This window comes from Brachyhypopomus gauderio, chromosome 2, assembly GCF_052324685.1.
Source record: "Brachyhypopomus gauderio isolate BG-103 chromosome 2, BGAUD_0.2, whole genome shotgun sequence".
NCBI classification, from domain to species: Eukaryota; Metazoa; Chordata; class Actinopteri; order Gymnotiformes; family Hypopomidae; genus Brachyhypopomus; species Brachyhypopomus gauderio.
The window spans coordinates 43,164,770-43,189,233 of NC_135212.1; the positions used below are offsets into that span (position 1 = coordinate 43,164,770).

Genomic DNA, 24,464 nt, shown 5'->3' on the forward strand with positions numbered 1-24,464 from the left:
TTGTGTGATGTGGCATGTGTGTGATGGGTCTGGCTGTTTGTGTGTGTGTGTGTGTGTGTGTGTGTGTGTGTGTGTGTGTGTGTGTGTGTGTGTGTGTGTGTGTGTGTGTGTGTGTGTGTGTGTGTGTGTGTGTTTTAATTTTTTTTTTAGTTTTGGTTTTGCTGTGGTGGCGGGCTGGCGGATGGCCCTGCTAGTGTTTGTCTGTTAAACCATTCTGGGAGTTATGAGGGAATTCTCCTCACACCGCCATCAGCTCCTCACCTCCGTCTGTGCTGCAGACGTCCCTCGCCTCCGTCTGTGCTGCAGACGTCCCTCGCCTCCGTCTGTGCTGCAGACGTCCCTCGCCTCCGTCTGTGCTGCAGACGTCCCTCGCCCCGTCTGTGCTGCAGACGTCCCTCGCCCCGTCTGTGCTGCAGACGTCCCTCGCCCCGTCTGTGCTGCAGACGTCCCTCGCCCCCGTCTGTGCTGCAGACGTCCCTCGCCCCCGTCTGTGCTGCAGACGTCCCTCGCCCCCGTCTGTGCTGCAGACGTCCCTCGCCCCCGTCTGTGCTTCAGACGTCCCTCGCCCCCGTCTGTGCTGCAGACGTCCCTCGCCTCCGTCTGTGCTGCAGACGTCCCTCGCCCCCGTCTGTGCTGCAGACGTCCCTCGCCCCCGTCTGTGCTGCAGACGTCCCTCACACCAGCCTCCTCTGTGCTGCCCAGGAAGCCCATAAAATGTGGTTTAATGGGAGAATGGGGGCTCTGAGGTTTGGGTTTGTCCTCGGCCGCCTGCTGCCGGAGCGTGCTTGCGGTCTCCGCTGTGGCCAGACCTGCATGAGGGCAGCGCTCGTGTGCGACGGGCCCGCTGCTGTCCACCCTGCACAGAACACTGGGTTCATACCGGCCCAGCCCGGTCCGGCTGGCGCTGGGCCCTGCTCTGCTTGTTTATATTTAGGGCCCTGGGCAGCCTGTGATGTGGGCGGGCAGGAGTGGGGTTTTTTTTGTCTTAATTGTGTGTTTGAGTTTTCTTTTAACCTGCGTTCAGTACATTTAGACATGTGGATGTTAATTTGAGATTTTAATGTGCAGGCAGTAAAATCCCTTTTCTGGCAAAACCCCAGGGGCTGCTGGGAAGTTTGTCAAGCGTGTGCTGGAGGGATTACAGGGCCTCTTTGAGGCAGAGGCACCATAGCTGGAGCTGTTCTATATCCAGAGGCCTCCAGTCTCATGGATCAGATCTGTGGGGAGGTCGTGAGCTGCTGAGAGGTCATGTGATGTCCTCGTCACACACTGTCCCCTTGGAGTGGTTCATGTGCTGCTTCGAGAGTCGGTGTTGTTGGGAGACCAGTGTGAGAGTCAGCTGTAGTTGGGTGACCAGTGTGTTTCTTCTGCCTGCTGCGGTCTACACCAGGTGAAATGGATCCTGCAGCTCACCTGGTCAAGCAGGTCAAGCGAGGTGACAGCAATACCGAGGTCATGGGTTTGATTCCCAGGAACACACACATGGTCACACTGAGAAATACGCAAGTCTCTCTGGGTAAGAGTGTCTGCCCGATGTTGTAAATAGATGGACAGGAAGGATCAGCAGTGTCAGAGCAGAAGTAGGAATGACAATCCCAGAGTCTACCTCACACTGCTACACCTGTACAGAAGACACACCCAGAGTCTACCTCACACTGCTACACCTGTATAGGAGACACACCCAGAGTCTACCTCACACTGCTACACCTGTATAGGAGACACACCCAGAGTCTACCTCACACTGCTACACCTGTATAGGAGACACACCCAGAGTCTACCTCACACTGCTACACCTGTACAGGAGACACACCCAGAGTCTACCTCACACTGCTACACCTGTACAGGAGAGACACACCCAGAGTCTACCTCACACTGCTACACCTGTACAGGAGAGACACACCCAGAGTCTACCTCACACTGCTACACCTGTATAGGAGACACACCCAGAGTCTACCTCACACTGCTACACCTGTAGAGGAGAGACACACCCAGAGTTTACCTCACACTGCTACACCTGTACAGGAGACACACCCAGAGTCTACCTCACACTGCTACACCTGTATAGGAGACACACCCAGAGTCTACCTCACACTGCTACACCTGTATAGGAGACACACCCAGTGTCTACCTCACACTGCTACACCTGTATAGGAGACACACCCAGAGTCTACCTCACACTGCTACACCTGTACAGGAGACACACCCAGAGTCTACCTCACACTGCTACACCTGTACAGGAGACACACCCAGAGTCTACCTCACACTGCTACACCTGTACAGGAGAGACACAACCAGAGTCTACCTCACACTGCTACACCTGTACAGGAGACACACCCAGAGTCTACCTCACACTGCTACACCTGTACAGGAGAGACACACCCAGAGTCTACCTCACACTGCTACACCTGTACAGGAGAGACACACTCAGTCTACCCCACACTGCTACACCTGTACAGGAGACACACCCAGAGTCTACCTCACACTGCTACACCTGTACAGGAGAGACACACCCAGAGTCTACCCCACACTGCTACACCTGTACAGGAGAGACACACCCAGAGTCTACCTCACACTGCTACACCTGTACAGGAGAGACACACCCAGAGTCTACCTCACACTGCTACACCTGTACAGGAGATACACCCAGAGTCTACCTCACACTGCTACACCTGTACAGGAGACACACCCAGAGTCTACCCCACACTGCTACACCTGTACAGGAGACACACCCAGAGTCTACCTCACACTGCTACACCTGTACAGGAGACACACCCAGAGTCTACCTCACACTGCTACACCTGTACAGGAGACACATCCAGAGTCTACCTCACACTGCTACACCTGTACAGGAGAGACACACCCAGAGTCTACCTCACACTGCTACACCTGTACAGGAGAGACACACCCAGAGTCTACCTCACACTGCTACACCTGTACAGGAGAGACACACCCAGAGTCTACCTCACACTGCTACACCTGTACAGGAGAGACACCCAGAGTCTACCTCACACTGCTACACCTGTACAGGAGAGACACACCCAGAGTCTACCTCACACTGCTACACCTGTACAGGAGATACACCCAGAGTCTACCTCACACTGCTACACCTGTACAGGAGACACACCCAGAGTCTACCTCACACTGCTACACCTGTACAGGAGAGACACACCCAGAGTCTACCTCACACTGCTACACCTGTATAGGAGACACACCCAGAGTCTACCTCACACTGCTACACCTGTATAGGAGACACACCCGGAGTCTACCTCACACTGCTACACCTGTACAGGAGACACACCCAGAGTCTACCTCACACTGCTACACCTGTACAGGAGACACACCCAGAGTCTACCTCACACTGCTACACCTGTACAGGAGAGACACACCCAGAGTCTACCTCACACTGCGCTCCTGTCCTGGCTGTAGGAAACTCTCCGAGCGACTCCAAGCTAAGATACAGCTGGCAGCAGCGATCTGGCCTCCCTCTGCAGTCTAAGCTGCCCTCCTCCTTTCTGCTTCCTGTGTCACGCCGAGGCGACCTCCGCCCCCAGCTCCTGCTCGCCGGGCTCTGTCCTCGTCCTGCTGATACCTGGTGCCCCTGTGGTAATGACGGGGGAGCGTGGTCCTGAAGCCACCCCGGGGTAAGAGTGGCAGAACCTTACAGGCCCGCCTGCATCCGTGTGTCACATCAGCATCAGAGACACGCTCGACGCATCACATGCAGACGCTAGAATGAAGCGGTGCGCACACACACTCTTCTCACACACTCTTTCAGGGCTAGTCCAGGCAGCTGGGGCCCGGCCCTTGAATATATGTGTGAAAGTGCTGTGAGCGACTTGGTGGAGTGGTATTACATGTCAAAAATCTCCTTTACGTTTCAGGTTTTTTTTTTTTTTTGTTGTTTTTTCACGAGAAGTTTAAACAAAAGCCTTTGCGTTAGTTTTCCTACAATGCTGGTTACTGGTTTAATCTTGCGCCTCATATGCAGGACACCGATACTATTTCTTGTATTGTCGTACCTAAATTCTGCTATCAAATAAAATATTAAGGTATAAATAAAGACGTGGTGTCAGTCTGCTTTCACACGCCTGGTTCTGAGGGCCGTTCAGCTGTCCTGTGGCGTCTCGTTAATGGTGCCGTGTACCATCTGACACAATGAGGGCAAAACGGACTCTTAAATCTGGAGCCTGATGCCAAGAATGTAGGTTTTCAGATGTAAACCAACAGTCAGGAGACCTGAAGTCTTGAAGTGGCCTATTTATTGTGTCGTGGCGTATATTTCAGAGCTTAAAGCTCTCAGACTCTGTCTCTTAACCTTTTCCCACTCTGGACTTCCCCCTCACAGCAGAACACCAGAAGCTCTGATCTGGACTAGACAATTTGGACATCAAAGCTGAACAGCAAACTGACAAATTTTCATCTTGTCTACATCTCACCAGGTCTCGAGTAAAAGGAATGCCTTGTAGCTGAACCTTATCAGCCAATCAGAGGCAAGGGGAGGGGCTTGGGAGAGTGTGAGTCACCGAGTTGGCAGGAGCTGTATCAGATCAAGTCCTGTGACTCACTGGCACACTGGTGCTAAATGACCTACATTGCCATCTCATTTGAGTGTTTTTCATCCCCCCCAAACACACACACACACACCTACTCAGTTTCTCTCTCTCTGTCTCTCTCTCATATTGCAGTAATGATAGCATTAATGATCACTCCCTGGGTTGTGTTTGCAGCTATTCCCTTTCCTGACTAATTTAGCTTTGAATAACAAAAAAAGTGTGTGTGTGTGTGTGTGTGTGTGTGTGTGTGTGTGTGACAGGCAGGGTGTAATAGTCGTAGCAGGATGTGCTTTTTCCCAGGAGAGCTCCAGTCTAGCACTGCCAGCTAGGCACTCGTTTTCTTTCATCCTCTGCCCTATTTTTTCCCACCTCTCACTCATACACTGTCTCCATCTCTCCTTCTCTCTCCCACTCCCTCTCTCCTTCACACAAACCCACCATCTCCTTTCTTGCTTCCAACACACAGTCTCTCATACACACAGTTTCTCTTATATTCTCAATCTTTTTCTCTCTCCACCTGAGCTGTCACTTGTGCTAGCACACAGCTGTCTCTCTCTCCGGCTTGCTGTTGGGGAATAACTCAATAAGTATTTTTTGTACCTCTGTGCTGTCTGTTTACAGCTTTCTCCTCCACTATTTTATGTATTTCCCCCCCCACAGTGTTGTTTGGTGTAGAGCCGGGTGCTGCAGTCCTCTAGCTACTCACACCTGTGAAAGAGAAGCAGCCTGAACCCACTAAACCCACACGTACTGGCTCTTAACTACACACACGTACTGGCCATTAACTACACACACACACGTACTGGCCCTTAACTACACACACACACACACGTACTGGCCCTTAACTACACACACACACGTACTGGCCCTTAACTACACACACACACGTACTGGCCCTTAACTACACACACGCACGTACTGGCCCTTAACTACACACACGCACGTACTGGCCCTTAACTACACACACGCACGTACTGGCCCTTAACTACACACACGCACGTACTGGCCCTTAACTACACACACGCACGTACTGGCCCTTAACTACACACACGCACGTACTGGCCCTTAACTACACACACACACGTACTGGCCCTTAACTACACACACGCACGTACTGGCCCTTAACTACACACACGCACGTACTGGCCCTTAACTACACACACGCACATACTGGCCCTTAACTACACACACGCACGTACTGGCCCTTAACTAAACCCACACGCACGTACTGGCCCTTAACTAAACCCACACGCACGTACTGGCCCTTAACTAAACCCACACACGCACATACTGGCCCTTAACTAAACCCACACACGCACGTACTTGCCCTTAACTAAACCCACACACGCACGTACTGGCCCTTAACTAAACCCACACACGCACGCACTGGCCCTTAACTAAACCCACACACGCACGTACTGGCCCTTAACTAAACCCACACACCTTAAATAAACCCCAATCTAGTGTAAAATCAAATGATTGAACCTAAAATCATATTTGAGCCTTAGCTAAACCCATTTCTACTGAGCCTTAAACATGAACTCAACCGACATTTTCTGGGCCCTAACTAACCTAAATCTGTCCTGCTGCGTGTGCCACTAACCACGCTCTCCCACTCACCCCCCCAGCCCAAACGCCTGCTCCACGTACTGTATTCTTGGACACTGAGGTGCAGGCTCTTCTTTTGGGGACCGCGGTTCTGATTAGTTCATTTGTAGTTCCTGCCTGGGCGGTGTGTGTTGTGAGGGGCGCTCCGTTGCTAGGTGTCATGCTGTTACATCATTAACTGGAATGCCTGCGAGCAACTCGGATCACTACAGCGTAACGTTCGGAAAAACAAGACGGTATTCCCAAAGCGACTGGCTGCGTTAGAATGCTTGACAGTGTCTTGGATTCCCATGTATTTCCATGTCACGCTCTCTCTGTGCGCGCTCTCTCTCTCTCTGTGCGCTCTCTCTCTCTCTGTGTGCTCTCTCTCCCTGTGCGCTCTCTCTCCATGTGCTCTCTCTCTCTCTCCATGTGCTCTCTCTCTCTCTCCCTGTGCACTCTCTCTCCCTGTGCGCTCTCTCTCTCTCTCTCTCTCTCTCTCTGTGCGCTCTCTCTCTCTCTCCCTGTGTGCTCTCTCTCTCTCTCTCTCTCTCTCTCTCTGTGCTCTCTCTCTCTGTGCGCTCTCTCTCTCTGTGCGCTCTCTCTCTGTGCTCTCTCTGTGCTTGCACTCTGCTCTCCCTCTCTCTCTCTGTGCTCTCTCTCTCTGTGCGCTCTCTCTCTCTGTGCCTTCACTCTCTGTGCTCTCTGTGCTCTCTCTGTGCTTGCACTCTGCACTCTGCTCTCCCTCTCTCTCTCTGTGCTCTCTCTCTGTGTGCTTTCTCTCTCTGCTCTTTCTGCACTCTGTGCTCTCTCTTCCTCTGCTCTCTCTCTCTTTCTCTTTGTTCTCTCTCTGCTCTCTCTCTCTCTACTCTCTGTGCTCTCTCTCTCTCCTGCAGTGTGGTAGTAAGTGTGTGGTGTACTGTGACGACCTTTAGTAACCTGCGTAGAGCTGCTCACTCGTGCAGGTGGATGTGTGCTGCTGGTCTGCAGGCTCGGAGGGTTTTGGCTTTGTTTACTGGGTTGGGCAGAAAGCTCCTCCAGCAGTAAGATGATCAGGTTCTTGCATGGTAATGTTTCAGAAACGCATGCTGTATTATGTTTACTATATTACTCTTATGCTACGGAATTGGTATAATCAGCAGAGAATATGCCTCTAAAAGTATGCTTGGATGGCAGTGTGAGTTGGGCGAAACTTTAGCCCTAAGCCCTTCCTGTGTGTGTGTGTGTGTGTGTGTGTGTGTGTGTGTGTGTGTGTGTGTGTGTGTGTGTTAGAATGTATCAAATATATATATATATATATATATATATATATATATATATATATATATATATATATATATATATAATACACACACACACACCATGAATATATTATTTCCATCAGCCACACAATGAAATCTGACATTTAGCTAACTTTAGCAGAAATAATAGATAACCTTACACAAAGTATCTTAACCATAGCAGTAATTTTCTTCAGGATGATGAAATTTAGCTCACAATCAAATCAAATATATTTGTTTTTGTGTCACAAAGCGCTTTACAGGATTTACAAGGTTAACAATACTATGGGTCCAATCAACTGTTGTTTCTGATGTTCACGTTATTTAATTTAATATAACATCACATGAACAATATTTTAATACTTAACCCAAATTAATGTTTGATTCAAAGCCCTTCAGGGCAATTTTGATAAATTAGCTAATTTGCTAACGTTATAGAAATTAGCACTAGCAGCTAGTCACTTGGCTTGCTAGAACAGTTCAAGGCTGAATGCTACGTTGCTTTACTTTAAAGATGACAACTCAAAGTTACCACAGCTTATTATAACTACTGTCCAGTCAGCTGCCGAGTTGTTTATGACGTTTGACCGTCAGTTTAACCGACCGGTACAGGTCTGTCAGTCACCTCATCACCACACCAAGAACCACCAGGCAACTTGTATACGATCCACACATCAGAATCACCGACTGTTGTCCTGTCCAGTCGTCGGTCTGTGTGTCCTGGGCTTTGTCTTCCCTGTGCAATAAAGACCCGTAGAGCCTGCAGTCGCTCTCCTGCAGCACTGCAACTGTGCAAATGTTTTTATTTCTACATGCGTGTTCCTATGGAAGGCGTGTGCGTGCGCACATGTGTTGTTGCGTGCGGGTGAGACCTGGGACAGTTTCGAGGCCTTGCAGCCTGCAGGAAACGCCCTGCCAACCCCGTCCCCGATGCACGTGGGTGCTGGCGCACTACACATATAGCAGCTCCACCTGCCCCACCTGCTGTTTGGTGCCCGATCCAGCTCCAACAGCTGAAATACTCCACCCACGCGCACGGCTCTGGACCACAGGAGTGCCCTGTGGCCCGCACGCTCCGACTGTACAAAAACCTGCTGCTTCTGCCACGCTGGGATGGGTTGGACCGTGTGGGCAGTTGAGGCGGAGTGGCTTGGGTGTAGCTGTGTCCGCCCCCAGGGTCAGGGGGTGGTGCCACCACCTTTGGCACGGGGGCTCCGTGCTGCTGGGCAAAATCCAGCAGACGGCAAGACAAAGAGGTGTGTGTGTGTGTGTGTGTGTGTGTGTGTGTGTGTGTGTGTGTGTGTGTGTGTGTGTGGAGAGAAAGATGTAGCAACAGATGAGTGAGAGAAATGTGTGCAAAGTACACACACAAAGTATACACACAAAGTACACACCCACTCCTGTTCGAGCGTGGTCCTCTTTGAGCTGTATCGTGTGTGTTTGCACACCCTGTGTTGCAGTATGCAGGTGAGATATTCTTTATTGCCGTAGATTTCGTGAATGTGTACGTGTGAGAACGCAGGTCTGTCTGTGGGGGTGTGGCTGGTGTCAAGTTAGCACGTGTGCTTTGTTCTGTCTGTGTACAGTGTGTTTGTAATTACGGATTACAGCAAATCACTTCTTACTGCTCTTCCCACTGGAAACGATTGCGGACTCTCTCCTTCCCCAGTCCGACCCGGTCCAACCTCCTGTATCCACATCTTCAGCATTTACTTAGTCTTCGTGGATCGGAGGCCCAAACTCCATCCATCCATTTACATCTACGAGGACAGGCGCCGTCTCATGCCGGGGACAGGCGCCATTTCCTTCTCCCCCGCCGAAGACGCGATGGCTCTCCATATATACACCCTGGAGAGCGGCTTCCTCTGCTGCTGACAGCAGCCTGGATTGCTGAGGGTTCTGCTAACGCTTCCTCTGCCTGTCACAGCTTTATTAATTAAAGGCACGAGAGTAGAAACGGGGACAGGGCGATGGTGACGGACAGACGGGGTTTGTGGGCCGCTGTTGTGTGGCTGCGCCCGGCCTGCCTGCCTGCTCTGCCTATCTCCTCAGGGGGTCTCGCTCCACACACACACACACACACACGAGTCTCCTCAGGGGGTCTCACTCCACACACACACACACACACACACACACACACACACACACACACACACACACGAGTCTCCTCGGGGTCTCACTCCACACACACACACACACACACACACACACACACACACACACACACGAGTCTCCTCAGGGGGTCTCACTCGCCACACACACACACTCTACTCAAGTCTCCTCAGGGGGTCTCACTTCACACACACACACACACACACACACACACACACACACACACACACACACACACACACTACTCACGTCTCCTCAGGGGATCACTCCCCACAGGTCTGTGAGACGCAGCACTTTGATATTTGAGGGACACAATCCTTCATGGTCAGATTTTAATAGCTTGCTCTGATGTCTGTTCCTATGGTTGCAGCACATTTATGAAGACGTAATGCATTGATATGGATAATGTTGTTTTGTTGTCGTTGTCCAAACAAAGCTCCTGCGTGGGCCGTTCTGATAGACGCCCTCAGCCGAGTGGCTGGGTGAGGTGGCCTGCTGGCTTTCTATCACGCCTCTGTGATTACTGATGCTGTTGGGCAAAATGTTCATTTTAGACGCAGTCGTTACATTACACATCTGGATCGAATGTTCACATGCCTGTGATGTGAATGGAGTGATTTGGAAGAGAAGCACTTTGATCCTGGCTGTAGGACGTGTACGCGGCCCGGCCCGGGGGGCCTGGCGGGGTTCCGTGTGAACGGTGGGACATTGATGCGTGCGTTAAACCGGGCCTTCTTCTCTCTCCAGCCGTGGAGACGCAGAGCACCAGTTCGGAGGAGATCGTCCCTAGTCCCCCGTCCCCGCCCCCGCCACCTCGGGTCTACAAGCCCTGCTTCGTGTGCCAGGACAAGTCATCGGGCTACCACTACGGGGTCAGCGCCTGTGAGGGCTGCAAGGTAACGCCCACCACCCGCTGGGACCACTCCACACACCACCCGCTGGGATCACTCCACCCACCACACACCACCCGCTGGGATCACTCCACCCACCACACACCACCCGCTGGGACCACTCCACCCACCACACACCACCCGCTGTGATCACTCCACCCACCACACACCACCCGCTGGGATCACTCCACACACCACCCGCTGGGACCACTCTACCCACCACACACCACCCGCTGGGACCACTCCACCCACCACACACCACCCGCTGGGACCACTCCACACCCCTACACCCCTACACCACCACACCCCTACACCACCACACCCCTACACCCCCACACCCCTACACCCCTACACCCCTACACCACCACACCCCTACACCACCACACCCCTACACCCCCACACCCCTACACCCCTACACCCCCACACCCCTACACCACCACACCCCCACACCCCTACACCCCTACACCCCCACACCCCTACACCCCTACACCCCTACACCACCACACCCCTACACCACCACACCCCTACACCCCCACACCCCTACACCCCTACACCCCTACACCCCCACACCCCTACACCACCACACCCCCACACCCCCACACCCCTACACCCCCACACCCCCACACCCCTACACCCCTACACCCCCACACCCCCACACCCCCACACCCCTACACCCCTACACCCCCACACCCCCACACCCCTACACCACCACACCCCCACACCCCTACACCCCTACACCCCCACACCCCCACACCCCTACACCCCTACACCACCACACCACCACACCCCCACACCCCTACACCCCTACACCCCCACACCCCCACACCCCTACACCCCCACACCCCTACACCACCACACCTCTACTCTCCCGCTCTCTCACAACCAGAGTTCCACTGCATGGTTCACTGTGCAGCAATATAAACCCCAAATTCCTGAAATACCTCAAATTCTTATTATGCTCAGATTTCTCAGCACTGCCCTCACTGACACGCGCACACACATGCGCACACACACTAACACACACACACACTCACACACACACACACACACACACACACTCACACACATATATATACAGACAAAGAAATCTAATCCACCCCTGGCACAGTGGGGAAGCCTAGCCCTCGGGTCTGTGCTTTTCTATAATTGAAGCGCAGTGTTGTACAGGATGTGTGCTGTGTGGTCATGGTCCACTCAGGTGTGAGCCCGACCACCAGAGACACAGTGGTCAAAGCTGTCCCCCTGTTGACACGCAGGCCGGCAGACACTGCACAAGCCACAAACACACAGGGCTGATCACGCCCAAGCCACACATATACGTGTGTGTGTGTGTGTGTGTGTGTGTGTGTGTGTGTGTGTGTGTGTGTGTGTGTGTGAGAGAGAGAGAGAGAGTATATCATGATGAATGAAATTTACTAACATCCACACTTCCTGCAACGAATGCACTCCTGGCCACATGTGCACCCTCCCAGCTACGCGCAGACACACGCATGATCCCATCTTTAATCCCAGGCCAGTTGGGAAAGATTCAGAGGAAACGGAGCACACACCCTCTCGGGAGATGAAAGATGGAGCTCGGTGCAGAACCCTGAGCAGCTTTAGCCTTCATCTCTCCCCTCTCGTCTCCTCTCCCCTCTCCTCTCCTCTCCTCCTCTCCTCTCCTCTCCTGTTCTTTGTTTCAAAACCAGAACCACAGCATGTATGAGTGTTCTTCTACCAGTGGGTCACATGGATTTTCTTTTAGTTTCATCCACTTGTACCTCAGCGTTCTCTGTCTTTTCAAGTAGATTTCTGAAACATTTGTATTTGTAATTTAATCAGCTGGTCATGGGGGCAAGATGGCCCAAGCTTGCTGTGCGTGTGTGCGTGCGTGTGTGTGTGTGTGTGTGTGTGTGTGTGTGTGTGTGTGTGTGTGTGAGAGAGAGAGAGAGAGAGAGAGAGAGAGAGAGAGACTATCCCCCCGTGTGTTTCTAAGCACTCCAGCTCTGCCCTGCTGTAATTAAAGGCGAGTGAGTGAGTGAGTGTCGGGGTTCTCCCTCCCTGCTGCCCTCATCTCTCACCTCTCTGTGCCCGCCGGCTGCTCCTCGCTAAGCAGCCCATTACGGGACTCGCCCCCCCACCCCTCCAGCTCATCACACTGTCATACTGAGAGATTACACGGCCAAACCCAGGCTGGGTTCACTCCGCCACAGCGCCTGCTAGTGGCAGACATGTGTCAGTGATACTATCAGGATAAATACTATCTGGATAGTTTATTGCGTTATGCAGCACAGGCCGGTAAACGGGGCTGTTCTGATGTGGCCCGGCGCTGTTCACCTCCCTCTCTCCTCTTCTTCTGTGGTGATGAGCGAGTTCACCTCCCTCTCTCCTCTTCTTCTGTGGTGCAGGGCTTCTTCCGCCGGAGTATCCAGAAGAACATGGTGTACACGTGTCACCGGGAGAAGACCTGCATCATCAACAAGGTCACGCGAAACCGCTGCCAGTACTGCCGCCTGCAGAAGTGTCTGGAAGTGGGCATGTCCAAGGAGTGTGAGTGTCGCCACGGCAACCCGGGGCACGCACGCGCACACACACACCATCACACCATCACACAGGTCATCTTTTGACCTCTTAAAATTCAGAGTAACCAAAAACTCCAACATTTCTCCAGCAGGATGCTATTGCACACCTGTTCCACTAGCTCCCCCTGGTGGCTGTGTGTGTGTGTGTGTGTGTGTGTGTGTGTGTGTGTGTGTGTGTGTGTGTGTGTGTGTGTGTGTGTGTGTGTGTGTGTGTGTGTGTGTGTGTGTGCTGTTGCACCATCTAGCAAAAACAAGTACGATGTTGAAATATATTTAGAAGAGCGTGTGTGTGTGTGTGTGTGTGTGTGTGTGTGTGTGTTAGGGCAACTCTTGATTAAGTTCTGACTTGGCAGGGCCAGCAGGTCATGTGATTCGTGACCTCTGTGCTGGTGCCTGTCAAGTATGTTTGGTGCGTCTGTCCTTCCCCTCTGCCAGCCTGTCTGACCTTTGACCTCCGTTTACCAAGCTGTTCCGAGGTCTGAGCCGAAGCTCTTCTCGGCCCTTTATCTAGCTTCTAGCTTCAGACTGGTGATAATGTCTATTATAAAAATTTGCCCATTTCAAAATGATGAAAAATATTTTATGTGAATAATTGTGCATATACTTATTATTATTACTATTATAACCTATTTAATATCACAAAAGCAAAATTTAAAGGAAAAAAATTTAATAAAGTCAAAAGACAATAAATACCGTTACATTGAAGAACTATTAAACACCTGAGCAAGAAAAGCTTCCACCTCACCTGCCCCTACACCTCACCTGCCCCTACACCTCACCCGCCCCTACACCTCACCTACACCTCACCCGCCCCTACACCTCACCCGCCCCTACACCTCACCTACACCTCACCCGCCCCTACACCTCACCCGCCCCTACACCTCACCTACACCTCACCCGCCCCTACACCTCACTCACCCCTACACCTCACCTACACCTCACCCGCCCCTACACCTCACCCGCCCCTACACCTCACCTACACCTCACCCGCCCCTACACCTCACCTACACCTCACCCGCCCCTACACCTCACCCACCCCTACACCTCACCTACACCTCACCCACCCCTACACCTCACCTACACCTCACCCACCCCTACACCTCACCTACACCTCACCCGCCCCTACACCTCACCTACACCTCACCCGCCCCTACACCTCACCCACCCCTACACCTCACCTACACCTCACCCACCCCTACACCTCACCTACACCTCACCCACCCCTACACCTCACCTACACCTCACTCACCCCTACACCTCACCTACACCTCACCCGCCCCTACACCTCACCTACACCTCACCCGCCCCTACACCTCACCCACCCCTACACCTCACCTACACCTCACCCGCCCCTACACCTCACCCGCCCCTACACCTCACCTACACCTCACCCACCCCTACACCTCACCTACACCTCACCCGCCCCTACACCTCACCTACACCTCACCCGCCCCTACACCTCACCCACCCCTACACCTCACCTACACCTCACCCACCCCTACACCTCACCTACACCTCACCCACCCCTACACCTCACCTACACCTCACCCGCCCCTACACCTCACCCGCCCCTACACCTCACCTACACCTCACCCACCCCTACACCTCACCTACACCTCACCCGCCCCTACACCTCACCTACGTAATCCTACCACTAGTGAATGTTCTGGAACTGTGATGCCAGTGAAAATGTCCTGCGGTCGCTGCTGCAGGATATGACCACCGTGTCCTTCCTCTTTGTCCTGCCCAGCTGTTGTTGAGCAGACATGACGTGAGGGAGGAACGCTCTGAAATCATTCCTCCAGATAGATTGCTCTTTGAAATATCCTTATCTCCCACACCCTCTCTCCTTATTAACGTATGTTCGAGAAGCAGCGGGTCTGTACGGCCTTGTTTTCTTGTGTGCATGTTTGTGTTGTTGTTGATGTCACTGTGAAGGATGACTTCCTTTCACTAATAGTTCTTTAATGGTTCCATTAGACGGTGTTTTCAGAGCTTACGCTGCCCCTTGCTCTCTCCGGAGGTGGAGTGGGCGTGGGCTACAGGCATTCCAACCCGTGTGTGGGTGTGTGTGTGTGTGTGTGTGTGCGCGCATGCGGGTGTGTGTGGGGGAGGCACATTCTTTTAGAAAAGGAGAAACTATGGTTCACATGCAAAAGCAGTCAGTTATGTGTGTGTGTGTGTGTGTGTGTGTGTGTGTGTGTGTGTGTGTGTGTGTGTGTGTGTGTGTGTGTGTGTGTGTGTGTGTGTGTGTGTGTTGCAATGGAGAGTGGTTGGAATAGAATAACAGTGCTGTCACATGTGGAGACTTTGCCAGGTGCAGGGGTAGAAACACCTTTTTTTTTTGTTCTCTCCCCACAGATTGAAAATGTTGCTGTTCAAATATTCACTGTGGGCAACACTGAAGCTCATCTGGAAGGTTTATTGCTTTATTTGCCTAAACCTGGCTGCTGAGTTCTGGGCTTAGTCCTTCACTCTGGATCAGGAGTGCTGGGAGTGGACGGGACCGTCCTGCAGGGTAGCCGTCCTGCAGGGTAGCCGTCCTGCAGGGTAGCTGTCCTGCAGCGCCGTTAGAGTCTGCAGCGAAGTAGCTGAAGTGTGCATGCTTTGGTGTGTGTGTGTGTGTGTGTGTGTGTGTGTGTGTGTGTGTGTGTGTGTGTGTGTCTCAGCGGGGGGACGGCAGTAGAGACAGGAAACGTGATTTACTGAGGGAGATACTGAAGCTCAAGGAAAATGGGAAATGAAAAGAAATGATTGAGCTGTTCATTGAGAGGCAGGCAGGGAGATTGTGGCTGGGGGGGGGGGGGGGGGGGGGGGGTCACTCCAGCTGGGCTCCGTCATGTGGGCTGATGAGATTAAGAGCAGCAGTGGCTACACACATAGACCGTTCATCACTGTTATTAACAGCTTCATCTGACAATGCCTAACGTGCAGGTGTGTGTGTGTGGGTGTGTGTGTGTGTGTGTGTGTGTGTGGGTGTGTGAGAGAGAGATAGGGGATGGATACTTTTTTTTTTCTTACTGTATCTAACTGTCACTAGTATCTTTAGTGTCTCACTCTTACCCTTCACAAGTATATTACTGTCACTAATATCTTTAGTGTCTCACTCTTACCCTTTACCAGCTCACACATTTTTACCCCTCGCCAGCTCACACACACACCAGCTCACACACTCTCACCCCTCACCAGCTCACACTCTCACCCCTCACCAGCTCACACACACTCACCCCTCACCAGCTCACACACACTCACCCCTCACCAGCTCACACACACTCACCCCTCACCAGCTCACACACACTCACCCCTCACCAGCTCACACACACTCACCCCTCACCAGCTCACACACTCACCCCTCGCCATCTCACACTCAGTGCAACCAGAGTCGATGCAATCTTGAAAGAGGGGGAAGGAGGAGGAGGATGATGATGATGATGATTTATTTACTCAGTAGACCTCCAAAATGCAACTTCAGTATTCCAGTCTAAGTAGTCCTGATCCCTGGTCCTGATCCTTGGTCCTGTACCAGCACAGCAGCCTGCCTGTGTCATCTGCTTATGTCCTGCTGTAGCGTAGTCCACCTGTCACCGGCGGAGCCTCTCGGGACCGCGGCCGTCTCCCGAGCCGGTCCTCTCAGGATGTCAGCATGTCATTGACCGTCATGTGTTTCCTGTTCACAGCTGTTCGGAACGACCGGAACAAAAAGAAGAAGGAGGAGAAGAAGGTGGAGTGTTCGGAGAGCTACGTGTTGAGTGCTGACACCGAGCAGATGATCGAGCGAGTGAGGAAGGCCCATCAGGAGACGTTTCCCTCACTGTGTCAACTGGGCAAATACACCACGGTGAGCAAGCCACTCCCACAGGGGGGCGCTAGAGCACCTCTCCTGACCTCATGGTCTCGAATTTACTGTCACATTTGATTAATCGTTTTAGAAATACCGTATTTTCCGCTAATTTTTTCCCCACGATTTGAACCATGCAGCTTATACTGACCTGCGGAGCAGAAAGTGAATCAGGTGATAGGTCAAAGTTGTAAATCAAAGAAGAAAGTGCTCATTTTCATTTAGCACACGCAAGCAGAAGGCACCACAAAGAATTTTTTTCAAACCAACATTTTTTTTCTGCCCGGCAAAATCCGACCCCCCTCATTTACACACACATAAAGACACTACAGATGATATTCGGGAGTTACAGTGATTATAACTTAGTTCATTGAGCACTCTAGTTTTGTCCTAACTAGATATTTATACATAATACTGCTGTAATATTGCAAAGTCGTTGTCAGAGGTGAACTTCGGTATAGCCAGTGAGTATTTTATTTAAAATAATTAACACTTGAGCCAGTGTGGCTTTGGACATAGATAATGTCGTGCCTTTTGCTGTGATGGACAATTAATGTCTAGCTCTTATTTATGCATAGACACGTAAATCGACAATATAATCTGTAGCGTATTTATGCGAGGATAAACGAGGGGAGTCAGAATTGGGCACAACACCGTCTGAAAGCCAAATCTGTCGCACGTGAAATGCTACAGGCACCGTTCAGAAACCATTCGGTTAAATATATTCAGTTCAGTAAATATATGCAGCTTTTAGCCCGGTGCGGCTTATACAACATTTTCCATAAAAATAAAAAAAAACCGTTGTAGGTGCAGCTTATATTGAGGTGCGTTCTATAGTCCAGAAAATACGGTGTATATATAAATGTCATAAAGGCATGAAAAGAATACAGGCAATCCTGTTTAAGAAGCTCTAACACCTTCCTCCTCCTCTCTGGTAGAATAACAGTTCAGACCACAGGGTGGCTCTGGACGTGGACCTGTGGGACAAGTTCAGTGAGCTCTCCACCAAGTGCATCATCAAGACGGTGGAGTTCGCCAAACAGCTGCCCGGCTTCACCACGCTCACCATCGCCGACCAGATCACCCTGCTCAAAGCAGCCTGTCTGGACATCCTGGTGAGCTGCTCGTGGACACGCCCTCAGACGCACACGCCCTCAGACGCACACGCCCTCAGACGCACACGCTGTCGTATGGACCTATTATTATAACACATTTAAAGTTGCATCTCATAACGTGATATCCCTTCACCTCGGTGAGCCTTGATCGGTTGTGTAATCAGTTGAATCCAGCGTTTATCTGTGCTGTCTCTCATTTCTTCTTCTCTACGTTCGTTCCTCCATCAGATTTTACGGATCTGCACGCGCTACACACCGGACCAGGACACCATGACCTTCTCGGACGGGTTGACTCTGAACCGCACACAGATGCACAACGCCGGCTTCGGGCCGCTCACCGACCTGGTGTTCGCCTTCGCCAACCAGCTGCTGCCACTGGAGATGGACGACGCAGAGACGGGCCTGCTCAGCGCCATCTGCCTGCTATGCGGAGGTACTGCAGGCCTTTTCTGAGTGTGGCTAGTAAGGGATAGGAAAGACTGAATTTTTGTACTGGGAAGAGTGTATATGACTGGGTAGCATAGACGGTGGGCTGAAATATGTAAATGCCTAAGTCTTTGTGTGTGTGTGTGTGTGTCTACAGATCGGCAGGATCTCGAGGAGTCAGATAAGGTGGATGTGCTGCAGGAGCCATTGCTTGAAGCGCTGAAGATCTATGTGAGGAAGAGGAGGCCTCATAAACCCCACATGTTCCCTAAAATGCTGATGAAGATCACAGACCTGCGGAGCATCAGTGCTAAAGGTGCGTTTAGCTTTCAGCAAATGATCTAGACTTACAGTCGTCCTGATGCACGTCAAGAAACAAGCTGCCCAGGTTTGACTTTCACCAGCAGCGTGTCACTATACTGCTTCTCAACTGTCTGTCTCTCCCTCTCTGTTTCACTTTCTATCTCTTCTTCTTTCTTTCTTACCCTTTTCTTCTCTCTCTCTCTCTCTCTCTCTCTCTCTCTCTCTCTCTCTCTCTCTCTCTCTCTCTCTCTCTCTCTCTCTCTCTAGGTGCGGAGCGAGTGATCACACTGAAGATGGAGATCCCTGGCTCCATGCCTCCTCTCATTCAGGAGATGCTGGAGAACTCTGAGGGCCTGGAGGGCGGCAGCGGGTCACGCCCTAGTGGAGGGGCGTGTCCAGCCGGCAGCTGCAGCCCCAGCTCCGCCCACAGCAGCCCGTCGCCACATTCCCCTTGACTCTCCCTGTGAGCACCAGGGCGCAGCGACAGCCTCCCGGGCTCTCGCGGCCCAGGGAGGGTACGCTTTGGTCCGGGGAGACGGAGCGGCCTGAAATGAAACGATAAACCTGCTCCGCTGTGGGCGGGGCAGGGGGGAGGGGTCAGGAGGCGGCTCCGGATCCCCGACCTGTGCTGCACGCAATCCCAGGATCCCCGTCAGCGGGGGACGGGGGGGGGACAGACAGGACGGAGAACTCGGACTGTAGGAGCTGGGGGGAGGGGCGTGGCTGTTGGAGAGGAATGTGCTCGTCCGCCACTGGATGACGCCCGCCGTGCACAGAAGCAGCCTCTCTCCCCAGCCCCCTGACCCCCGACCCCTGACCCCAGCCTCCTGCCCCCCTGGGCTGCCGCAAGTTGTGGAGACACAGCCGGGCTCTCCGAACCCCCAGCAACAGTGTAGGGGAGACACGACGGCTTCCCCTGTACTGTATGGATACTGTTGAATTCCTTTCCAGACTGCCTAAGGAAGGAACTTGGGGGATGAAGCAAATTAAAGACACAGGACGTCCTATGTCCAAAAGTCATCAGGGACATTTTGAACTTTGTAGCTGTTTTTTTTTGTTTGTTTTGTTTTGTTTGTTGTTGTTGGTGTTGTTTGTTTTCCTACGGAAGATATATGAATATATGACTATCTATATTAACAGGAAAAAAAACTGAAATGAAACTGAAATGTTGTCTTAGGTGGAATGATCCAAAAACGAAATCTTACCTTTACTCTTATTTGAATCAAGAGTTGAATATAGTTGTGTTCTGCCAACTGATTTCTTTATTACAGACGGTTGTTGTGTATGTTATGGAGATGGTTGGGGTTTTAGTTTTGTTTGCTTTTGTTTTTAAACAAATCACACCATTGACCATCTTGTGCACACACTCTGTCTCTGAGTAAAAGGTTTAAAAAAGAAAAGAAAAAAAAGACTTCACAACAGGGTTGAAATATTCCACAGCTTTGCAAGCAAAGCTCCGACGTGTAGGCCGAGCGTCGTGAGGTTCTTGATATCGTTGAGGAGCTTCTGAACATGCATGAGATTTCTTGCGTTCATCACCTTTTTTCTTGTTTGATTCGTTGTTTGCTACTCAGTACTTGACCACCTGTTACCATGCGGTCAGCGCTGAGGGAACGTTCTGGATCATTCTACATCAGTTCTGTGGAAGTAGAGGAAAGTGACGGATCTGAGCAAATCATCAGACCACTGACACCAAAAATTTATAATAAATAATTGGTTTCCACATAAATAGGCACCTAAATTAATCGACAGGTGAAGAGTAAAATAGCCTTTCATTTAAGTGTTCAGGTCTAGTTGTGGTTCACACACAAGGTATCATTGTTTCATGCCTTCTGTGCTGCTGTCCTGGCTAGTCATGCCCACATCATCCCATGCCACTTTGCCCCCCATTGTGTCCCACCCACATGTCCAACAACTGCCTCTGTTCTCCTGACCAATCAGCACTTCCCAACAACACCACTGCCTCTGTCCTGACCAATCACCACCTCCCACAACTGCACTGCCTCTGTCCTTCTGACCAATCACCACCTCCCACAACACCACTGCCTCTGGCTTTCTGACCAATCACCACCTCCCACAACTGCACTGCCTCTGTCCTCCCGACCAATCACCACCTCCCACAACACCACTGCCTCTGTCCTCCTGACCAATCACCACCTCCCACAACTGCACTGCCTCTGTCCTCCCGACCAATCACCACCTCCCACAACACCACTGCCTCTGTCCTCCTGACCAATCACCACCTCCCACAACACCACTGCCTCTGTCCTCCTGACCAATCACCACCTCCCACAACACCACTGCCTCTGTCCTCCCGACCAATCACCTCCTCCCACAACACCACTGCCTCTGTCCTCCCGACCAATCACCACCTCCAACAACAACACTGCCTCTGATCATTTGAACAACCACCACCCCAACAACAACACTGCCTCTGTGAGACAATCACGTTCCCCACAGCCCCTCAACACCACTGCCTCTGTAGAGCTCACTGGCATCACCCTGGCAGCCCGTTAGTACGGTCTAGCATTACAACTGCTCACTGCTCACCTCAGAATATTGGAACATGGGCCATTTGCCATCGTACTGGACCTGTCGATAAACTCTTCTTCACAGTTACGGGAGGGGTGTTCACTGGAAGCGGCTCCTGTAATGCCAACATCACACGGGCCGCTACAGGGCAGCCGCGGTGCCTGGAGCTCTCCTGATGTGTTAGGGTAACATGAACAAACGTGGTGCCTGGAGTCCAGCTGCCCACTAAGTTTGTGTTGGTGCCTGACGAGTAGACGCACGTGGTCCCTCTGCCCGTGTCCAGTGGGCCCTTCAGGGGCGCACAGCCAGGCCCAGCCGTGCTGGCTCTCACGTCCTCATTTCACTTCCACCACACACACCACCTGCACCATAACCAAACCACCACATCTAACTGCTTTAAAAGTCTACTGGCCTCGAAAAAGCCTCTCTCTTCATATGTGTGTGTGTGTGTGAGAGAGAGAGAGAGAGTTCATGTGAGAGTACTGAATGCTTCATGCTGCCCTAATGTACAGTGCTTGTGTTTCATAAACCTTCACCCACACCATGGATGACCGTTTGCAGACGTCAGAGCGTCCAGCACGACGGAGCTCTGGTCCACTCTAATACTTGTTACACAGTCAAACGCACAAAAGTAACGTTTCTGTTCTATCAGTTCCCTGGACAGTAAGAATAATCTTTAATAAAGATGTTTTGTGTGTGTTTTCTGATTGCATTCGGTGCTTCTGTGCATTATTAATTAGCATTTCATATTTGCAGGAGGTTTTCATAATTTATTTCAGGTGTTTTTTTTATTGTTTGTTTGTTCTTGACCACTCCTAGTTCAGGCCATATCCACATGTGCAGACAATACACTCTGAGCTAAACTAATGACATTTTCAGCTGTTGAGTTAAAAATAGAAATATACTTCACTCAGAATATACGCGTTTTCATTCCTGTTCCTGGACAGACTCATCCTCAAACCAGATGAAACTAACGTGGGGGGGTCTCTAAGATGAGAATGTACAATGCCAAAAGAATTTTGAAAACCATTTACCAACTAATTTTTGTAATATAAGTACAGAATGCTGCAAAGCTCTGAAGACTCGGGCGTGTTGGAATGGAGCATTAGAGCAATCGTTTGCATTTCCTGTTGCTAATTTAACGCTTCTTAGCAACTTCTGTACCTCCACCAGATGAGCCCAGAATAATGGACAGACAGGGAGGATAAGCCCCCTTTACAGCCAGACCACACTGTAGTTACCACATTTGTAGTTGCTGATAATAGCATTAAGGACAGTGACCATTTTCTGTAAGAAAATTATACGGTGGTGATATTTATCAGGAAGTGTTACATAGTTCTGAATGGGTCTAAATGAGTTGTATATCTGATCATTGTGAATGGGTCTGACAGGGGGTATGTGTGGTGTGTGTATGAGTAGGGACTGTATGAAAGGTGTGTGTGAGTGGTCTTTGTGTATGAATGGTGAGTGAGCAGTGTGGGGCCAATTTCTTTTCCCAATCCAACCGGCCCAAACTCCAGATTGACACGAGCTGCCCATCAGGAATCCCCTCGAACATCCTGAAGGTCCCGATTAGTCCCACTGGTTCTGGATTAGTGAATCACACTCTGGAGACTTATTCAAACTATATTCCTCCCCAAGGGCACATCAAATAGTTAGATTGATAGATACACCGCTTGATTAACAGATTAACAATTTCCCCTTGAAGTTGTCCGTGTTGTAGCAGTTATTCTCAGGAATGATGAAATATAACGTAGAATATAATTTAAATTAGAATTTAGCTTTCAGGATGTTACCAATGGTGATGTGAAGGTTTAGGTCAACACAAGTGTATATTTTTGCTCCTCTACGGCACAGAAGAGAGACACTTTTCACCACAGGGCGGAATCACTGACAGATGTGTCAATTCCAGGTTCAGAAAGTAAAAGTCCTCACCAGGATTTTGCTCAAGCTTGCTGGATTCTATTGATTCCACTAATTTTACCTGGATTACACTAATTGGAAAATCTAGTAAGCTTGAGCAAAATCCTGGTGAGGACTTTTACTTTCTGAACCTGGAATTGACACCTCTGCTGTAGATCACTATTGTGTTGGGCAGGAACACCCAGTAAGGTGTGTAAAGGTGTGTGTGATGTAAAACTGCCTGTTAAACATCATTCTCTCTTCAACTAACTCCAGAGTTTCCAAGGTCGTCCCAGCACAGATCCTTCATCAGTTTGTTCAGATTCCCCAGCTCTGATGTTGCTGCCCTAACAATGTCTGTCAGTTAACTCTGACATGTATTGTTGATTCGACAAAGGTCACCCATGTTAGTTGGTTCCTTCTGAAAAGCACCTGATCACAAATGTTGACAACTCCTTTATGTCAGGTTCCTATTGATGCAGTTTCTCCAAGGAAGCACCAGAGGGCAGCATGCTCACATACATTCAACTTCACTATGCAATTAACCCATGTAGCGATGGAGTAAGTAAAATAATTGTTTTGTGTTTACATAAGGGGGGTTGGGGTTAAAGTTGAAATCACGCAGCTCGATGTTGGACCTTCTCCATCTCTCCTGCGTCCTGCCGTGAGCAGTGACTGTAATGCTTTAAGGTGACTAATCTAAACTAGATAATTCTCCCATTTCATCATGATCTGCTTTAATCACTCTTATCACCTCAGGGCATTTCACAAAAACACGCAGATCATTCTCCATCACTGTGATTGGCCACCGCTGACCTCTTGTGGCGCAGCAAATGAAGTTCATCAGGAGGTGTGAACCTCCAGTGGCTGTTCATCGGGGTAATTATAATGTCATGAATGAATGAATGAATGAATGAATGAATGTTCAATTTATATAGCGCCTTTCAAGATACCCAATGTCGCTTTACAATTTTAACACAGGTACAAGTCTTGGGCAAAAGTGCCTAAAATCAGCTCACACCTACACCTACACCTACACCTACACCTACACCTACACCTACACCTACACCTTCACAAGCGTCACCACTGGAGCGGAGATAAAACGCCAGAGCATCAGATTGAGGCGTTACTGCCACTGAGCAAACTCTCCACCATGGTGTGTGTGAGTGTTTGTTTCGACTGGGCTTGAACAGAGAGCCAAGCAGGATCAGCAGTGTCCACATAAATTACAGACTTAAGCCCTATCCGGACGGGATTAGTTTTTCAGGGGGACGTCTGTGAAAAATATTTCACCCTTGTACTCAGTGATAAAACTCTTGCATCCGGACAGCAATTGAAAAACAGGAGGACCCGTGAGTTTTTGGC

General features: G+C 50.8%; 1 protein-coding gene across 4 annotated transcripts in view; it reads left to right on the plus strand.

Moving 5' to 3' along the window:
• The window catches only part of rarab (retinoic acid receptor, alpha b), an 89,332-nt gene extending 67,423 nt beyond the window's left edge, over positions 1-21,909 (plus strand). For all 4 annotated transcript variants that reach the window (XM_076996737.1, XM_076996738.1, XM_076996736.1 and 1 more), the window contains 7 exons: positions 10,280-10,428; positions 12,810-12,951; positions 16,661-16,821; positions 17,760-17,936; positions 18,165-18,369; positions 18,520-18,678; positions 18,933-21,909. In XM_076996737.1, coding sequence (XP_076852852.1) covers positions 10,280-10,428; positions 12,810-12,951; positions 16,661-16,821; positions 17,760-17,936; positions 18,165-18,369; positions 18,520-18,678; positions 18,933-19,120 — 1,181 coding nt within the window. In that variant the 3' untranslated portion in view covers positions 19,121-21,909. The remainder of the gene's footprint in view (positions 1-10,279; positions 10,429-12,809; positions 12,952-16,660; positions 16,822-17,759; positions 17,937-18,164; positions 18,370-18,519; positions 18,679-18,932) is intronic.
• The last annotated feature ends 2,555 nt before the right edge of the window (positions 21,910-24,464 follow it).